General features: G+C 39.9%; 1 protein-coding gene across 2 annotated transcripts in view; it reads right to left on the reverse strand.

The window, feature by feature from the left end:
• C8H19orf54 (chromosome 8 C19orf54 homolog) overlaps positions 1–16148 on the reverse strand; it is a 52358-nt gene that overhangs the window by 15947 nt on the left and 20263 nt on the right. For both annotated transcript variants that reach the window (XR_004540379.1, XM_033955319.1), the window contains exons 4-5: positions 15293–15417; positions 14395–14521 (exon numbers count right to left, since the gene is read on the reverse strand). Coding sequence is in view for 1 of the 2 variants with exons in the window: in XM_033955319.1 (XP_033811210.1) it covers positions 14395–14521; positions 15293–15417 (252 nt within the window). In the remaining variant the exon portion in view is untranslated. The remainder of the gene's footprint in view (positions 1–14394; positions 14522–15292; positions 15418–16148) is intronic.

Here is a 16148-nt window from a genome sequence, read left to right on the forward strand (position 1 = left end):
ACCACCTCTACCTCAAAGAATAAAACAGCCCAGGAATAAATGGGTCACAGTAGGCTCAGGAAGACTGCGACATGTAACACAGAAACATCCACCTTCACTAATATTACCTCTACAGAATTCCTTCGCTCCATTAGTGCACTGCGATACTCAAGAAAACAGAAGGGAGGTGGGACTGGAACCAATGAAGGTAACTCAAGAGAACAAGTGCACCCTAAGTACAAATAAAAAAGCCAAAAACAGAAAACTATTACTGTTGGGGGATTCCATCATCAGAGGCATTAACCTTGGAACACAGGGCGAGGAGACCAAAATAGTGAAATGTCTTCCAGGATCCTCAGCTACCAGGAGTTCCAGGCAACTACTGACTATAATTAAGGAAGAAACTAAGGATTTTAACACTGATGTTGTTATCCATCTGGGAACAAATGACCTGGCCAACAACTCCACACTTGCAGCACAGAAAGCTTTTCGAGAGCTTGGTGAGGGCGTGAAACCTTTTGTAAAGACTTTAGCTTTTTCTGAAATACTGCCTGCATATGGAAAGGGGGAGCAAAGAGTGAAAAACACAGAGGACTTTAATAGATGGCTCAGAGCCTGGTGTCATCAAGAAGGCTTCAGGTACATAGGAGGATGGGGAAATACATGGAAGGACAAGAAGCTATATTGCTGATGGGCTACATATTACTACAGCAGGAAAAAGAAACCTTGCAGAGAAATTTAGACAATATTTTTCTAGGCATTTAAACTAGAAGGTGGGGGTGGTGTATGTACGAAGGACAATTATAGAGACTACCCCCGGCAAAAGAAAAGATGTGATAGTAGTAAAGGCTGCAACATAAGCAATATCAGCAACTCATTTCTTAGTATTGCAACGGAAAGTGAAACGACACAAAAATCCATACGAAAAAGGAGATTATCGCTGAAAAATAGCTGGAAAGCGATGACCACAAATGCTCGCAGTCTAAGCAACAAAGTTCATGATCTGCAAGCCCTGATGTTAGAGGCAGATCTAGATATTGTTGCTATCACAGAGACATGGTTCAGTGAATCACATGGATGGGATGCAAACATATAGGGATATAATCTTTTTAGGAAGGACAGAGATGGTCATAAAGGTGAAGGAGTAGCTCTCTATGTAAAGATCAATATCCAAGCGACTGAAATGCAAGGGACCTGGGGAGAGGAAGAAGCAATATGGATTGCTCTGAAAAGAGAAGATGGAACTTCTATCTACGTGGGTGTAGTCTACAGACCTCCGACTCAATCGCAGCAAATTGATAAGGATCTGATTGTGGATATCCAAAAGTTTGGAAGGAAAGAGGAGGTTCTGCTGTTGGGAGATTTCAACCTGCCGGATGCGGACTGGAATGTTCCGTCTTGCCTTTCAAGAGGCTCTGCTCAGACAAATGGTGACGGAACCCACAAGGGAAAAAGCGATATTGGATCTGGTCCTCACAAATGGAGAGAGTATCTCTAATGTTCGAGTGGGTGCTCACCTGGGAAGTAGCGATCATCAAACGGTTTGGTTTGATATAACGGCTAAAGTGGAGAACGGCCGCACGATACTTAAAGTCCTAGATTTCAAACGTACGGACTTTAATGCAATGGGAAAGTACCTGAAGAAAGAGCTGTTAGGATGGGAGAACATAAGAGAAGTGGAAAGACAGTGGTCTAAGCTGAAAGGAGCGATAAAAATGGCTACGGACCTTTATGTGAAGAAAATCAATAAAAACAAGAGAAAAAGGAAGCCAATATGGTTCTCCAACCTAGTGGCTGAGAAAATAAAGGCGAAAGAGTTGGCGTTCATGAAATATAAAAAAACCCAAGAAGAGGAGAGCAGAAAGGACTACATGGTGAAACTGAAAGAAGCCAAGAGAGAGATACGTTTGGCGAAGGCACAGGCGGAAGAACAAATGGCTAAAAATGTAAAAAAGGGAGATAAAATTTTTTTCAGATATATTAGTGAAAGGAGGAAGATAAAAAATGGAATTGCTAGGCTAAAAGATGCTGGGAACAAATATGTGGAGAGTGATGAGGAGAAAGCAAATGTGCTAAACAAATACTTCTGTTCTGTGTTCACAGAAGAAAATCCTGGAGAAGGACCGAGATTGTCTGGCAAAGTTACACGAGAAAATGGAGTAGATTCTGCGCCGTTCACGGAGGAGGGTGTTTATGAGCAACTTTAAAAACTGAAGGTGGACAAAGCGGTGGGACCAGACGGGATCCATTCCAGGATACTAAGGGAGCTCAGAGAGATTCTGGCGAGTCCTATTAAAGACTTGTTCAACAAATCTCTGGAGACGGGAGTGATTCCTGGGGATTGGAGGAGAGCGGATGTGGTCCCTATTCATAAAAGTGGTCACAGGGATGAAGCAGGAAACTACAGGCCGGTGAGCCTCACTTCAGTTGTTGGAAAAATAATGGAAGTGTTGCTGAAGGAAAGGATAGTGTACTTCCTTGAATCTAATGGGTTACAGGATCCGAGGCAACATGGCTTTACAAAAGGTAAATCATGCCAAACGAACCTGATTGAATTTTTTGATTGGGTGACCAGAGAGCTGGATTAAGGACATATGCTAGATGTAATTTACTTGGATTTCAGCAAAGCCTTTGATACAGTTCCTCATAGGAGGCTGTTGAACAAACTTGAAGGGCTGAAGTTAGGACCCAAAGTGGTGAACTGGGTCAGAAACTGGCTGTCGGACAGACGCCAGAGGGTGGTGGTTAATGGAAGTCGCTCGAAGGAAGGAAAGGTGACTAGTGGAGTCCCTCAGGGTTCGGTGCTGGGGCCAATCCTGTTCAATATGTATGTGAGTGACATTGCTGAAAGGTTAGAAGGAAAAGTGTGCCTTTTTGCAGATGATACCAAGATTTGTAACAGAGTAGACACCGAAGAGGGAGTGGAAAATATGAAAAAGGATCTGCAAAAGTTAGAGGAATGGTCTAATGCCTGGCAACTAAAATTCAATGCAAAGAAATGCAGAGTAATGCATTTGGGGATTAATAATAGGAAGAAACCGTATATGCTGGGAGGAGAGAAGCTGATATGCACGGACGGGGAGAGGGACCTTGGGGTGATAGTGTCCGAAGATCTAAAGGCAAAAAAACAGTGTGACAAGGCAGTGGCTTTTGCCAGAAGGATGCTGGGCTGTATAAAGAGAGGCGTAATCAGTAGAAGGAAGAAGGTGTTGATGCCCCTGTACAGGTCATTGGTGAGGCCCCACTTGGAGTATTGTGTTCAGTTTTGGAGACCGTATCTGGCGAAAGACGTAAGAAGACTTGAGGCGGTCTAGAGGAAGGTGACGAAAATGATAGGAGGCTTGCGCCAGAAGACGTATGAGGAGAGACTGGAAGCCCTGAATATGTATACCCTAGAGGAAAGGAGAGACAGGGGAGATATGATTCAGACGTTCAAATACTTGAAGGGTATTAACGTAGAACAAAATCTTTTCCAGAGAAAGGAAAATGGTAAAACCAGAGGACATAATTTGAGGTTGAGGGGTGGTAGATTCAGGGGCAATGTTAGGAAATTCTACTTTACGGAGAGGGTGGTGGATGCCTGGAATGCGCTCCCGAGAGAGGTGGTGGAGAGTAAAACTGTGACTGAGTTCAAAGAAGCGTGGGATGAACACAGAAGATTTAGAATCAGAAAATAATATTAAAGATTGAACTAGGCCAGTTACTGGGCAGACTTGCATGGTCTATGTCTGTGTATGGCCGTTTGGTGGAGGATGGGCAGGGGAGGGCTTCAAAGGCTGGGAGGGTGTAGATGGGCTGGAGTAAGTCTTAACAGAGATTTTGGCAGTTGGAACCCAAGCACAGTACCGGGTAAAGCTTTGGATTCTTGCCCAGAAATAGCTAAGAAGAAAAAAGTTAAATTAAAAAAAATTTAAAAATTTAAAAAAAATTTAAATTGAATCAGGTTGGGCAGACTGGATGGACCATTCGGGTCTTTATCTGCCTTCATCTACTATGTCACATATAAAACGAAGTTTAGAAGAACAAATATCACTAAAAGAATTAGGAACAGCTTTGAAATCCCTTAGAGTTGGATCCGCTCCAGGTGGTGATGGTTACACAGTGGAATTTTATAAAACATTTCAAAATTTTTTATTACCCTATTTATTAAATCTTTTTCAATATCAACTAAATCAAGGTTGTACTAAAGGCACTATGGCAGAATCATTAACAATAGTTTTACCAAAGCCAAATAAAGATCCCACTTTGGTATCAAATTACAGACCAATTTCTTTAATAAATGTAGATGGAAAATTATTAGCAAAAATACTTGCGTTAAGATTGGCTAAAGCTCTTCCCCATATTATAAGTATGTCTCAAACAGGATTTGTTGCTCAAAGACATTCATCTCATAACACTAGATTAGCTTTTCATATGTTATACTTAACAAAAAAAATGAACGAGCCAACTTTTGCTGTTTCTTTAGATGCAGAAAAGGCTTTTGATAGAATAGAATGGACATTTATGTATCAGACATTGAATTGGTTTGGAATAGGTCCTGGATTCACACAAATGATACAAACAATATATAACTCCCCTTCTGCTAGATTATACATTAATAATACGTTTTCAGAAAAATTTAATCTACAAAGAGGAGTTAGACAAGGATGTCCTTTGTCTCCTTTATTATTTGATATTGTTTTAGAACCCTTAATATTAGCAATCCAACAAGTAAAGGAGATACAAGGTATACCTCATTCAGATAAAGAATATAAAATATCAGCTTATGCTGATGATTTATTATTATATTTGAGGAACCCAGAATCTACCATTCCACATTTACTTGAACTGATTGAAAAATTTGGAAAATTTTCAGGATATAAGATAAACTGGAACAAATCAGAAGTACTTCCATTAAATATACATTGTACAAAAGGTTTATTTAAATCATTCTCTTTTGTTTGGAAAGAGGATGCAATTAAATATCTTGGAATTTGGATTACAAAAAATTTAGATGATACAATAAAAATTAATGAAAAAAATTTATTACAAAAAATAACAGAGATGTGTGAGCAATGGAACCCTTTACACTTATCTTGGTGGGGAAGAATACAAACTGTTAAAATGATGATATTACCTATAGTCTGTTACCAAATGGGAATGATACCAGTTTTCTTCCAAAATTCTTTTTATAAAAAATTAAATAAAATATTGACAAAGTTTATTTGGCTTGGGAAAAATCCCAGAATTGCTTTAGTGTCATTACAAAGACCAATTGCGGAGGGAGGGGTAAATTTTCCCAACTTCTATAGGTATCATCAAGCCTATATTTTACGTCAAGGTATGTATTGGATCCTCCCAGAGCCCACTATAAATATTCCAGATTGGTTCTGGTTAGAATGGAGACTTATGTTTCCATTACGTCTTAGTCATGTAGTTAGTATCATGATGCCAAGGCTATACAAAGAACATAAAATATTCATGGATACATGGAAAACTTTAAGATACATAAGTAATCTAACTCCTATTCCAATTAGTAAATCAACAACTCAAACAATTTGGTTAAACCCCAAGATCAAAATAGGCGGTTTCAAAATAATCTGGAAAAACTGGATGACAGCAGGTATTCGTATTTTAGACGACATAATAAAAAATGGTAAAATGCTGGAGTTTTCACAATTGCAACATAAATTTGATCTTAATAAAACACAATATTTTAGATGGTTGCAATTGAAGCAATCCATTCAGGTAGGGTTCCCTGAATGGAAAAATCTTACTAATTATCACAGCTTGGAATTCTTGTGTTTCCAGATAAACTCAATAGGACATGAAGCTGCACAGTGGTATAAATTAATATCCGGATATATAAATAAAAAACCTAAAAATGGTCTTAGAGACATTTGGAGCATTGAGATAAAGCACCAAATTAGTGCATCTCAATGGCCACGACTTTGGTCTTGGAGGTTAAAATGTACGGTATCAGCATCTATGAGACAAACTTGGTTTTTTCTTTTACATAGAGCTTTATGGACCCCTACACGTTTACATAGAATTGATAGCTCTAAATCTAATAGATGCTGGCACTGTCATGTTGAAATTGGGACATTAGACCATCTTTTATTCTTCTGTCCATTCATCTTAACATTCTGGAAATCAATTTGGCCTCAAATTAATAGGATGTTAGAAAACCCAGTAGCCTTGACATATGATACTATATTATTTGGAACAACAATGAGAACAAAAAGTCAAATATCATCAAGTAATAATAAACTTTTATTTATTTTAACTGGAATAGCAATACAACAAATCACATTTAATTGGAAAAGACACGACAGGTTAAATTACACTTTCTGGTGGAATTCTGTTTGTCATATATATAAAATGGAACTTACTATAGCAACACAAAAAGGATATATTAATAAATTTCAAAAGATATGGAGACCATTAACAGATTTTTGCAATGAATGATTAACTTTTCCCAAGATAGAAATTTGATTGGAGGGGAATAGGGTGGGACTTTATTTTTGATTTTTACACACTATATCAATGTTAAATGAATATACAATAAAGTTGTTTTTAAATATTATTGATTGAATGGGAGGGAGGGAAGGGGGATTAACATATTCAAAAGAAATTATATAAATTTAGATTTACTACATAATATTATAAATTTTGTATAAAATTAATTTTCTAAAAAATGTTAAACTTGATAATAATAAGTGTGTTTTATCAAGTGTATATGTTTAAGTTTCTAATAAGTATATTTGAAACACTTGTTGTAACAAAAGAAAATGAATAAAGATTATAAAACAAATACTATGTCACTATGTTAAAATTATAATAATCTTACCCATCATGTGTTTTCTCATCTCAGTCTCAGAAAAAAAACCTCCCAACGCAGCCCATACTACCTAAGAGGAATCCCCATTTTCTCAAACACTCCCACAATTAAAAACCTATCTATCACCCTCATAAATGCCAGATCAGTAAATAACAAAGGCATTATACTATATGACCTCACAGATAAAAACTGGGACATATTCCCGATTATTAAAACCTTGCTTAAAGACAATGATGGAGTGACACTAGGCTATCCTAAACTAAACTAAACCTTAAGTTTATATACCGCATCATCTCCACGGATGTTGTGGAGCTCGGCACGGTTTAAAGAACTTAATTTTTTTTATTTAAAGTTCTTTATTCATTTTAAATTTCTTACATCAAGTGATAAATATATAATACATATAATTTTCAATATACACTTGAATATCCATCAATATATATTTTAATACAAACATATATAAAAACCCCTTTTGCAATAAATTATAAATCATCTGTTATTATAATATTGTACCCACCCTAACCCCTATTATATGATCTATCCTTGTGCTATGATATCTGATCTTTAGAAAAAAGAGCCAATGGTCCCCAGATTTTATTAAATTTTTTAATATAACCATGTTGTAACGCTATTGCTTTTTCCATCTTATATATATGGCAAATAGAATTCCACCAAAAAGTGAAATTTAATTTTGTATGATCTTTCCAGTTTTGAGTAATTTGTTGTATGGCGACCCCTGTTAATATCAATAAAAGTTTATTATTGTTTGCTGATATTGGACTCTGTGTTCTCATTGCTGTTCCAAATAAAATTGTGTCATATGTAAGTCCAACATGATTTTCTAATAATATATTAATTTGGGGCCAAATTGTTTTCCAAAAGGCATTTATACAGGGACAAAAATAGATTAAATGATCTAATGTCCCAATTTCTACCTTACAATGCCAGCATCTATTAGATTTAGAACTATCTATTTTTTGTAACCGAGTAGGGGTCCATAAAACTCTATGTAATAAAAATAACCATGTTTGACTCATAGATGCTGACATTGTAGTATGTATTCTCCAGGACCAAAATTTTTGCCATTGAGTTGCAGAAATTGTCTGTCCTATCTCAATACTCCAAATGTCCCTAAGTCCTGTTCTTTTTTTTTAATTTAAAAATCCATATAATAATTTATACCATTTTGCGGCTTGGTGTCCCAAAAAATCTGCCTGAAAGCAAAGGATTTGCAAACTATATTGAGTATTAAGATTTTTCCATTCAGGGAACCCTTCCTGGATGGCTTGCTTCAATTGCATCCATTTAAAATATTGTGTTATGTTCAATCCAAATTTCTGTTGCAATTGTGAAAAACTAAGCATGGATCCATTTACTATAACATCATTTAAAGACCGTATACCTGCAATTATCCATTGCTTCCATATTATTTTGAATCCACCAATTTTGATCCTGGAGTTTACCCAAATGGATTGATTTAACGATTTAGTTATTGGATCTGTTGTAATATTACTAATAAATCTTAATGTTTTCCATGTATCTAATAAAATTCTGTGATCTTTATATCTCTTGGGCATTGTTATACTTATAAGATGTTCCGGATATAATGGAAACAGGAGTCGCCATTCTAAATATAACCAGTCTGGTACATTCTCCATGAGGTCTGGGAGGATCCAATACATACCCTGTCTTAAAATATAGGCTTGATGATACCTATAAAAATTTGGAAAATTTACCCCTCCCTCTCTAATTGTTTTTTGTAATGTTGCTAAAGCGATTCTTGGCCTTTTCCCAAACCAAACAAATTTTGTAAGTATTCTATTTAATTTTTTATAAAATGACCCCTGAAAAAATATCGGAATCATACTCATTTGATAACAAACCACAGGTAAGATCATCATTTTTATTGTTTGAACTCTTCCCCACCATGAAAGATGTAAAGGATTCCATTGCTCGCACATTTCTGTTATTTTTTTTAATAAAATTTTTTCATTTTCTGTTACTGTATCATCAATTGTATTTTTAATAACAATTCCTAAATATTTTATTCCTTCCTCTTTCCATTGGAATGAATATGAATCAAATAATCCTTTGGTACAATGGACATTAATTGGAAGAACTTCAGATTTTTCCCAATTTATTTTGTATCCAGAAAATTTACCAAATTTATCTAATAAATTTAATAAACATGGAATGGTATCTTCCGGTTTCCTCAAATATAAAAGAATATCATCTGCATATGCAGATAATTTATATTCCCAATTTGAAAATGTGATCCCCTTTATTCCCTTAGTTTGATTTATTGCAATTAATAAGGGTTCAAGAACAATATCAAAAAGTAAGGGAGATAAAGGACAACCTTGTCTAACCCCCCGTAACAAGTTAAATATTTCTGAAATGTTATTATTTATATTTAATCTTGCTCCAGGAGAGCTATACAATGTTTGAATCATTTTAATAAAAAAGGGACCTATTCCAAACCATTTTAAAGCTTGATACATAAATTTCCACTCCACTCTATCAAATGCTTTCTCTGCATCTAACGATATTAAGAAAGCTGGTTCATTCATAGTTTTCGCTAAGTTTAAAGAATGAAGTGCCAGTCTGGTATTATGTGAGGAATGTCTTTTAGCAACGAATCCTGTTTGGTGTACATCTATAATAAAAGGAAGAGCTTTTGCCAATCTTAATGCTAATACTTTAGCAAGCAATTTTTCATCTACATTCAACAATGATATGGGCCTGTAGTTTGAAACCAATGTAGGATCCCTGTTTGGTTTTGGTAAGACAATAATTACAGAATCTGCCATAGTACCTGATATATTTTCATTATGTATCTGATATTGATATAAATTTAATAAATAAGGCAATATAATATTTTGAAATGTTTTATAAAATTCAACAGTATATCCATCTCCACCTGGAGCGGATCCAACTCTAAGAGATTTCAATGCTAGTTCTATTTCTTTTAATGATATATGTTCTTCTAAACTTCCTTTTATATGTTCTGGAATATTTGGTCCAATAATTGAATTTAAAAACTCTAAGCCATCTTGTTCTTTATTTTCACAAGAATCTGAAGTATATAGACTCTTATAAAAATCAAGAAATTGTTTTACAATATCTTTAGTGCTGGTGTGTGTATTACCTTTTGTATCTTTTATTGCAATAATTTTAGTTTTTCTTTTTTTTGCTTTAAGAAAATTTGCTAACATTTTTCCAGCTTTATTTGAGTTTCCATAATATCTAAATTGCTGACAGAACATTTCTTTTCTAACAAATTGTGAAGAGAGTTCATTATATTTAGTTTTAACTTTTAATAGTTTTTGTAATACTACATTTTCCCATTTAATAATTAATTTTTTTTCTAATGATTTAATTTCTTCCTCTAATTCCATAAATTGTTTTTTAAGCTGTTTTTTCATAAAAGCCGAATATGATATAATGTTACCTCTCATATAGGAAGAGAAGGAAAAAAAAGGTTTACATGAACTTATATATAGAAGAGAAGAGTAAGGGGGGATAGAATTACATTTTAGTGAAAAGCCAGGTTTTCATTTGCTTGCGGAATATCCTCTTAGGATATCAATCTTTAGCAGGCTCCCGTACACACAAAAAAGGAGAAGTAACAGCCATTTACCTGCCCATGGCCAATTGATTACAGAGAAATGTACATTGGCACTAGATCCCAATGTGTCACATTAGGATAAATACTTGTATTGAAAAAACATTCACTGTTAAGGATAACTATGGCAAACTGTAACCTGGAAACTCTATATTTGTTGGTACTAGACCCCTAGTTTGTGTCAAGTTAGGATACAGCCTTGTATTGTAAACTTGTGCTGTAATTGTGTCAAATTGTAACCTGTTAACTATATACAGTGGTGCCTCGCATAACGGACGCCTCGCACAGCGAACGCTGCGCACAACGAACTTTATGTCTTGATCCGTACAACGAACTTCGTTTCACACAACGAAGTCGCCCGAGCTGCATCCTTCCGCGCAGGCACTGCGCTTAACTGCCCTCTCTCCGCCTGGTTCCCTCTTGCCCCCCCGACTCCCCGACACGATCGGGGCAAGAGGGAGCTCAAGCCCTCTTGCCCCCCCCCGACTCCCCGACATGATCGGGGCAAGAGGGAGCTCAAGCCCTCTTGCCCCCCCGACTCCCCGACACGATCGGGGCAAGAGGGAGCTCAAGCCCTCTTGCCCCCCCGACTCCCCGACACGATCGGGGCAAAAGGGAGCCCAAGCCCTCTTGCCCCGCCGATTCCCCGACACGATCGGGGCAAAAGGGAGCCCAAGCCCTCTTGCCCCGCCGATTCCCCAACTCCCCGACAATATCGGGCCAGGAGGGAGCCCAAGTCCTCCTGGCCACGGCGACCCCCTAACCCCACCCTGCACTACATTACGGGCAGGAGGGATCCCAGGCCCTCCTGCCCTCGACGCAAACCCCCCCTCCCCCCAACGACCGCCCCCCCCCCCAAGAACCTCCGACCGCCCCCCCAGCCGACCCGCGACCCCCCTGGCCGACCCCCACGACACCCCCAACCCCCTTCCCCGTACCTTTCTGTAGTTGGCCGGACAGACGGGAGCCAAACCCGCCTGTCCGGCAGGCAGCCATCGACGGAATGAGGCCGGATTGGCCCATCCGTCCCAAAGCTCCGCCTACTGGTGGGGCCTAAGGTGCCTGGGCCAATCAGAATAGGCCCGGGAGCCTTAGGTCCCTCCTGGGGGCGGGGCCTGAGGCACATGGGCCCAACCCGACCATGTGCCTCAGGCCCTGCCCCCAGGAGGGACCTAAAGCTCCCGGGCCTATTCTGATTGGCCCAGGCGCCTTAGGCCCCACCAGTAGGCGGAGCTTTGGGACGGATGGGCCAATCCGGCCTCATTCCGTCGATGGCTGCCTGCCGGACAGGCGGGTTTGGCTCCCGTCTGTCCGGCCAACTACAGAAAGGTACGGGGAAGGGGGTTGGGGGTGTCGTGGGGGTCGGCCAGGGGGGTCGCGGGTCGGCTGGGGGTCGGTCGGAGGTTCTTGGGGGGGGGGCGGTCGTTGGGGGGAGGGGGGGTTTGCGTCGAGGGCAGGAGGGCCTGGGATCCCTCCTGCCCGTAATGTAGTGCAGGGTGGGGTTAGGGGGTCGCCGTGGCCAGGAGGACTTGGGCTCCCTCCTGGCCCGATATTGTCGGGGAGTTGGGGAATCGGCGGGGCAAGAGGGCTTGGGCTCCCTTTTGCCCCGATCGTGTCGGGGAGTCGGGGGGGCAAGAGGGCTTGAGCTCCCTTTTGCCCCGATCGTGTCGGGGGGGCGGGGGGGCAAGAGGGCTTGAGCTCCCTCTTGCCCCGATCGTGTCGGGGAGTCGGGGGGGCAAGAGGGCTTGAGCTCCCTCTTGCCCCGATCGTGTCGGGGAGTCGGGGGGGGCAAGAGGGCTTGAGCTCCCTCTTGCCCCGATCGTGTCGGGGAGTCGGGGGGGGCAAGAGGGCTTGAGCTCCCTCTTGCCCCGATCGTGTCGGGGGTGCCAGGGACTACACGGAGTCACCCACCGTACCACCCGATTCGGGTAAGCGCAGGTATCGGTGGGTGGCTTATTTGCGGGGGGGTGCCTTATTTTACATTTTTTTCTAAAAAGGGGGGCTGTCTTATTTGATGGCCCTGCCTTATCATCGGGGAAACACGGTAGAAAAAAAAAAAAAATGAACAGTTAAGTCCCAGTTTTTGCCACTGAGACTCTGCCCTCTCACTGTAAAATTAGACTCTACTTAGTCTGTCTTTAAATTTAAAAAATGTGTGTTGTTTTAAAAAACAATTATGTTTTTAGATGTATCTAAATAAAAATAATAACCAAAAATTTATCTTTTTTTATGTCATCTTAGCATATTTTATGCTACAGAACGAATTATTTTTTTTAACATGTATTGTTATGGGAAAACGCGTTTCACACAACGAACGTTTCACATAACAAACTTGCTCCTGGAACGGATTAAGTTCGTTGTGTGAGGCACCACTGTAATATGTATGTTTAATCTGTAACCCATTCTGAGCTCTTTGGGGACAATGGGATAGTTAGTTAGTTTTCTAACTAACTAGCATACAATACAAATAACACACACAGCTAAAATTTCAGCCCAGTCAATTTGTTGGAGATGGAAAAAGGCATTGTGAATGCACTGCACACCCTTCCGTTCATTAATAGAGAGCTTTTAAAAGTGTGAAAACATAAGAAAAAAAAAGGATTAGGTTCTTACCTTGCTAATATCTTTTCTAGTAGTCATTCTGGAGTCCCACCCTATCTTTTGTGTCTTGTACCTGCCTACGATCTTTGTCAGACTGTTTGGATCTGAACATGCCAGTCAGGCCTTCAACGTCTACAGCCTATACTACTGCCATAACACTTTGGGGGTTATAATTGTACCACATAAATGTTTCTGATTTGATTGTTTGATGACAATGTTTAGCCTGTTTATGCTGATTTTAGAGCAGAACGGAGTTGTTGGTCAGGGAGATTCCCCCGTACCCCTCCTTCATGTGTCTTCCTCTACGGGGCTATTGCCTGCTTTGAGACAAACTGAGGGGGGCAGCAGAGCCCTCTGGTGAAGGAGGAGGGATTCAAAAGCTGAAGTGGATTCCTTCTGCACGGCTCGCAAGCACTGGGCTATTGCCTGCTCATCCAGAATGACACACCTATTGCACTAGAAACAATGGTAGACAAAAAAAGGAAGAGACTTAGAAGATGTGATTTAAAAAAAGCAAAATTGAACCCTGCACTTTTATAAAATGAACAGTGTTGGAACAGCTGCATTGGGTGAGCTGTTTGCCATTGCCTCTGTCTCACCCAAGAGACAACCATCAAACCAAGACTTGGTGAAAGACTGCCACCTTGTGACAATATTATGAAAAAACATCCCAGTAAGGCATAGTGTAAGTGTATGATTACATTTATTACATATAAATTACAGTATTTATAGAGGAATGAAGGCTATGCATAATCCTTCCGGTCTTTCAGCTCTCAAAATGTATTTTTGTAAAGCCAAAACAATAATGAAGCTTAGGCTTCTTCCTGAGAAATTTCATTTCTAATTTTTTTGGGTTCCCTTCCCCCTCATTTCAGTATTGAATATGCATACACAGCATAATCAAACCCTATTCAAACTTTTTTAGTCATCAACTGTGCTATAGACTTGATTTAGCCTCTCAATCTTGGACCCTGAAAGTTTGTACCTATTTAATGGGCTTTTTGCTTTGTCTCAGTGTCTGCTATGAACTCCTCTTAAAAAGCTGCAGTAATGAGTACCAGTGTGGCAAATGTAATGTAACCCTTAGACATTGAAAGAGCTGCGTCACATTTGTCAGGTGGGGATCGCTACTGTGGCTTTGTAAAAGGGGCCCTATGTTATTAGTCACAGTGGCAGGTACAAATAGATCTAGAGATCCCAGTGGTGCTACCACAAAGGGACATACTAACTAGCTTCATCTGTTTAAATAGCATGTCAAATCTGTAACAACCAGGCAGAGGGAATGAACTCCTGTGTGAAGAGTAGGACTACAATAACCTCTGCAAACAAGATAGTTTGAGCTCACAGGTTCTGTGGTGTAAAAGGATACGGTACTAGAGCAGGGTGTCCAGCTGTAAGGTGGTGAAGGAGTTTCCATTGATTTTTCCCATCCATTCCTTCCAACAGTTCTGCCCTGCAGCAAAAAACTTCTTCTGCGAGACAGGCCATGTGCGTAGCTGAAACACGAAGTCAGGGTTAAAACCAGCAGGGCTGGTTTAAAGGTATCTGAACCTTTATCTTCTCCATAACCCTCCCTTCTTCCCCCCCTCCCCCAGAGGCTCCAGCATCTCCCTTTCACTAAGACATCCATCATCACTCCTCCTCCCTCAGGTTTGATCCTCACTCTCCCCCCCCCCCCATAGGAGTTCAACAGCTTCCCTTCCCTTCCCCCTCCAGGGTAGTGAGTCTATAAAATAAAAAACTTATTAGCCCTAGCATGAGGTCTTATACAGGCACCAGCTGCAATGAGTTTTCTGTAGTCATGCTGCCCACCACCACCACACACATATTATGCCACCCTAGATATAGACAGATACCTAGTTGTGAGATTTGCACTGATAACCAGCATCTGCCATCATATAATGCCTACTATCAAAACCAGTCTGGAGGCACAGCATGCTGGAAAGAAACATGCTTCTAAGGAGCATGACCTTGCATATCACATTCCTTTTTTTTTAAATTGACATTAAACGTGCAAGAAGATAAGTGATTTTTCTCCTGGAGTCACACACACACACAGTGGGCATACAATCTTGGAAAGGGAAAATATACACATAATATTAAAATTTTGTATAAAAATCTAACTTTGGACCATTAGATGTGAATTCCTACTGGTTCTTGATTTCTAGAACAGGCTGGGGCTGCTCTTAGCGGGCCATAGAATCAGCACATGCTTTTGTCTCCATACTGCAGCAAAAACAGGGAATGCTTGTGTAACACACACTGACCTGAGAACATTTCTCCCTGAGCTGTGTAACCTCTCTCTAGAGCCACTTGGACAATTTCCTCTATCGAAATGCTGGCCTTGAATTGCAGGAGAGGCCCGGCCATCCAGAGAGCCACTAGCCCACACCTGATGGTAAAGATACATATTTAGCATTAGAGAGACAGAAACACGAAGGCTATATATCCAGCATCGGAGGCCTGGGAACAGAGGCAGGCCGTGGGAGATGGGAAGGGATGTAGGGCTCATTTTAGGCGATTACTTAAAATTCATTTGTGGCAGAGTATTATGGTTGAATATTGACATTAAGAAAAAGGGATGAAATGTGGAGTTAAATATGAAACTGCTTTTATTGTTATGTTTGTATGTATGTTTTCTGAGAATTCATTATGTAAGCTTTTATTGCAACCCACCTAGGGCCTCATTTGCATAAATCAGTAAGGCCTGAAAAATAGAAAACAACTTTCTCAGTGGTAGGGCTAACCTGGCCCAGGGAGTTTCTCCTTGCACTCCTTCATTCCTCCACTACCAACAGCCCACTGCTATGAATTACACATCCTGCAGCACTGTTTTCCACAACTCTAACCTGTGTGTGACTTAGTCAGCAGTGCATGGGGTTTCTCAAGTCAGTCCTAGAGAATCCCTTAGACAGTCTAGTTTCAGGATATCCATACCGATTATCCTAAAACCAGATTCTGTAAGAGGTGCTTCTGAAATATAGGATGGGTGTTTGATTTCAGAGGGAAAATGTTCAGAGCCATACTGTTTATGGTAGTGTGCCTAGGGAGAAATGGGCTGACAGATCTTGATATAAGCTCTTCCCTCACGCTGTAGATGTTCACTCTCTAACCTTTTTGAAA

The sequence above is a fragment of the Geotrypetes seraphini genome, chromosome 8, assembly GCF_902459505.1.
Source record: "Geotrypetes seraphini chromosome 8, aGeoSer1.1, whole genome shotgun sequence".
NCBI lineage: Eukaryota > Metazoa > Chordata > Amphibia > Gymnophiona > Dermophiidae > Geotrypetes > Geotrypetes seraphini.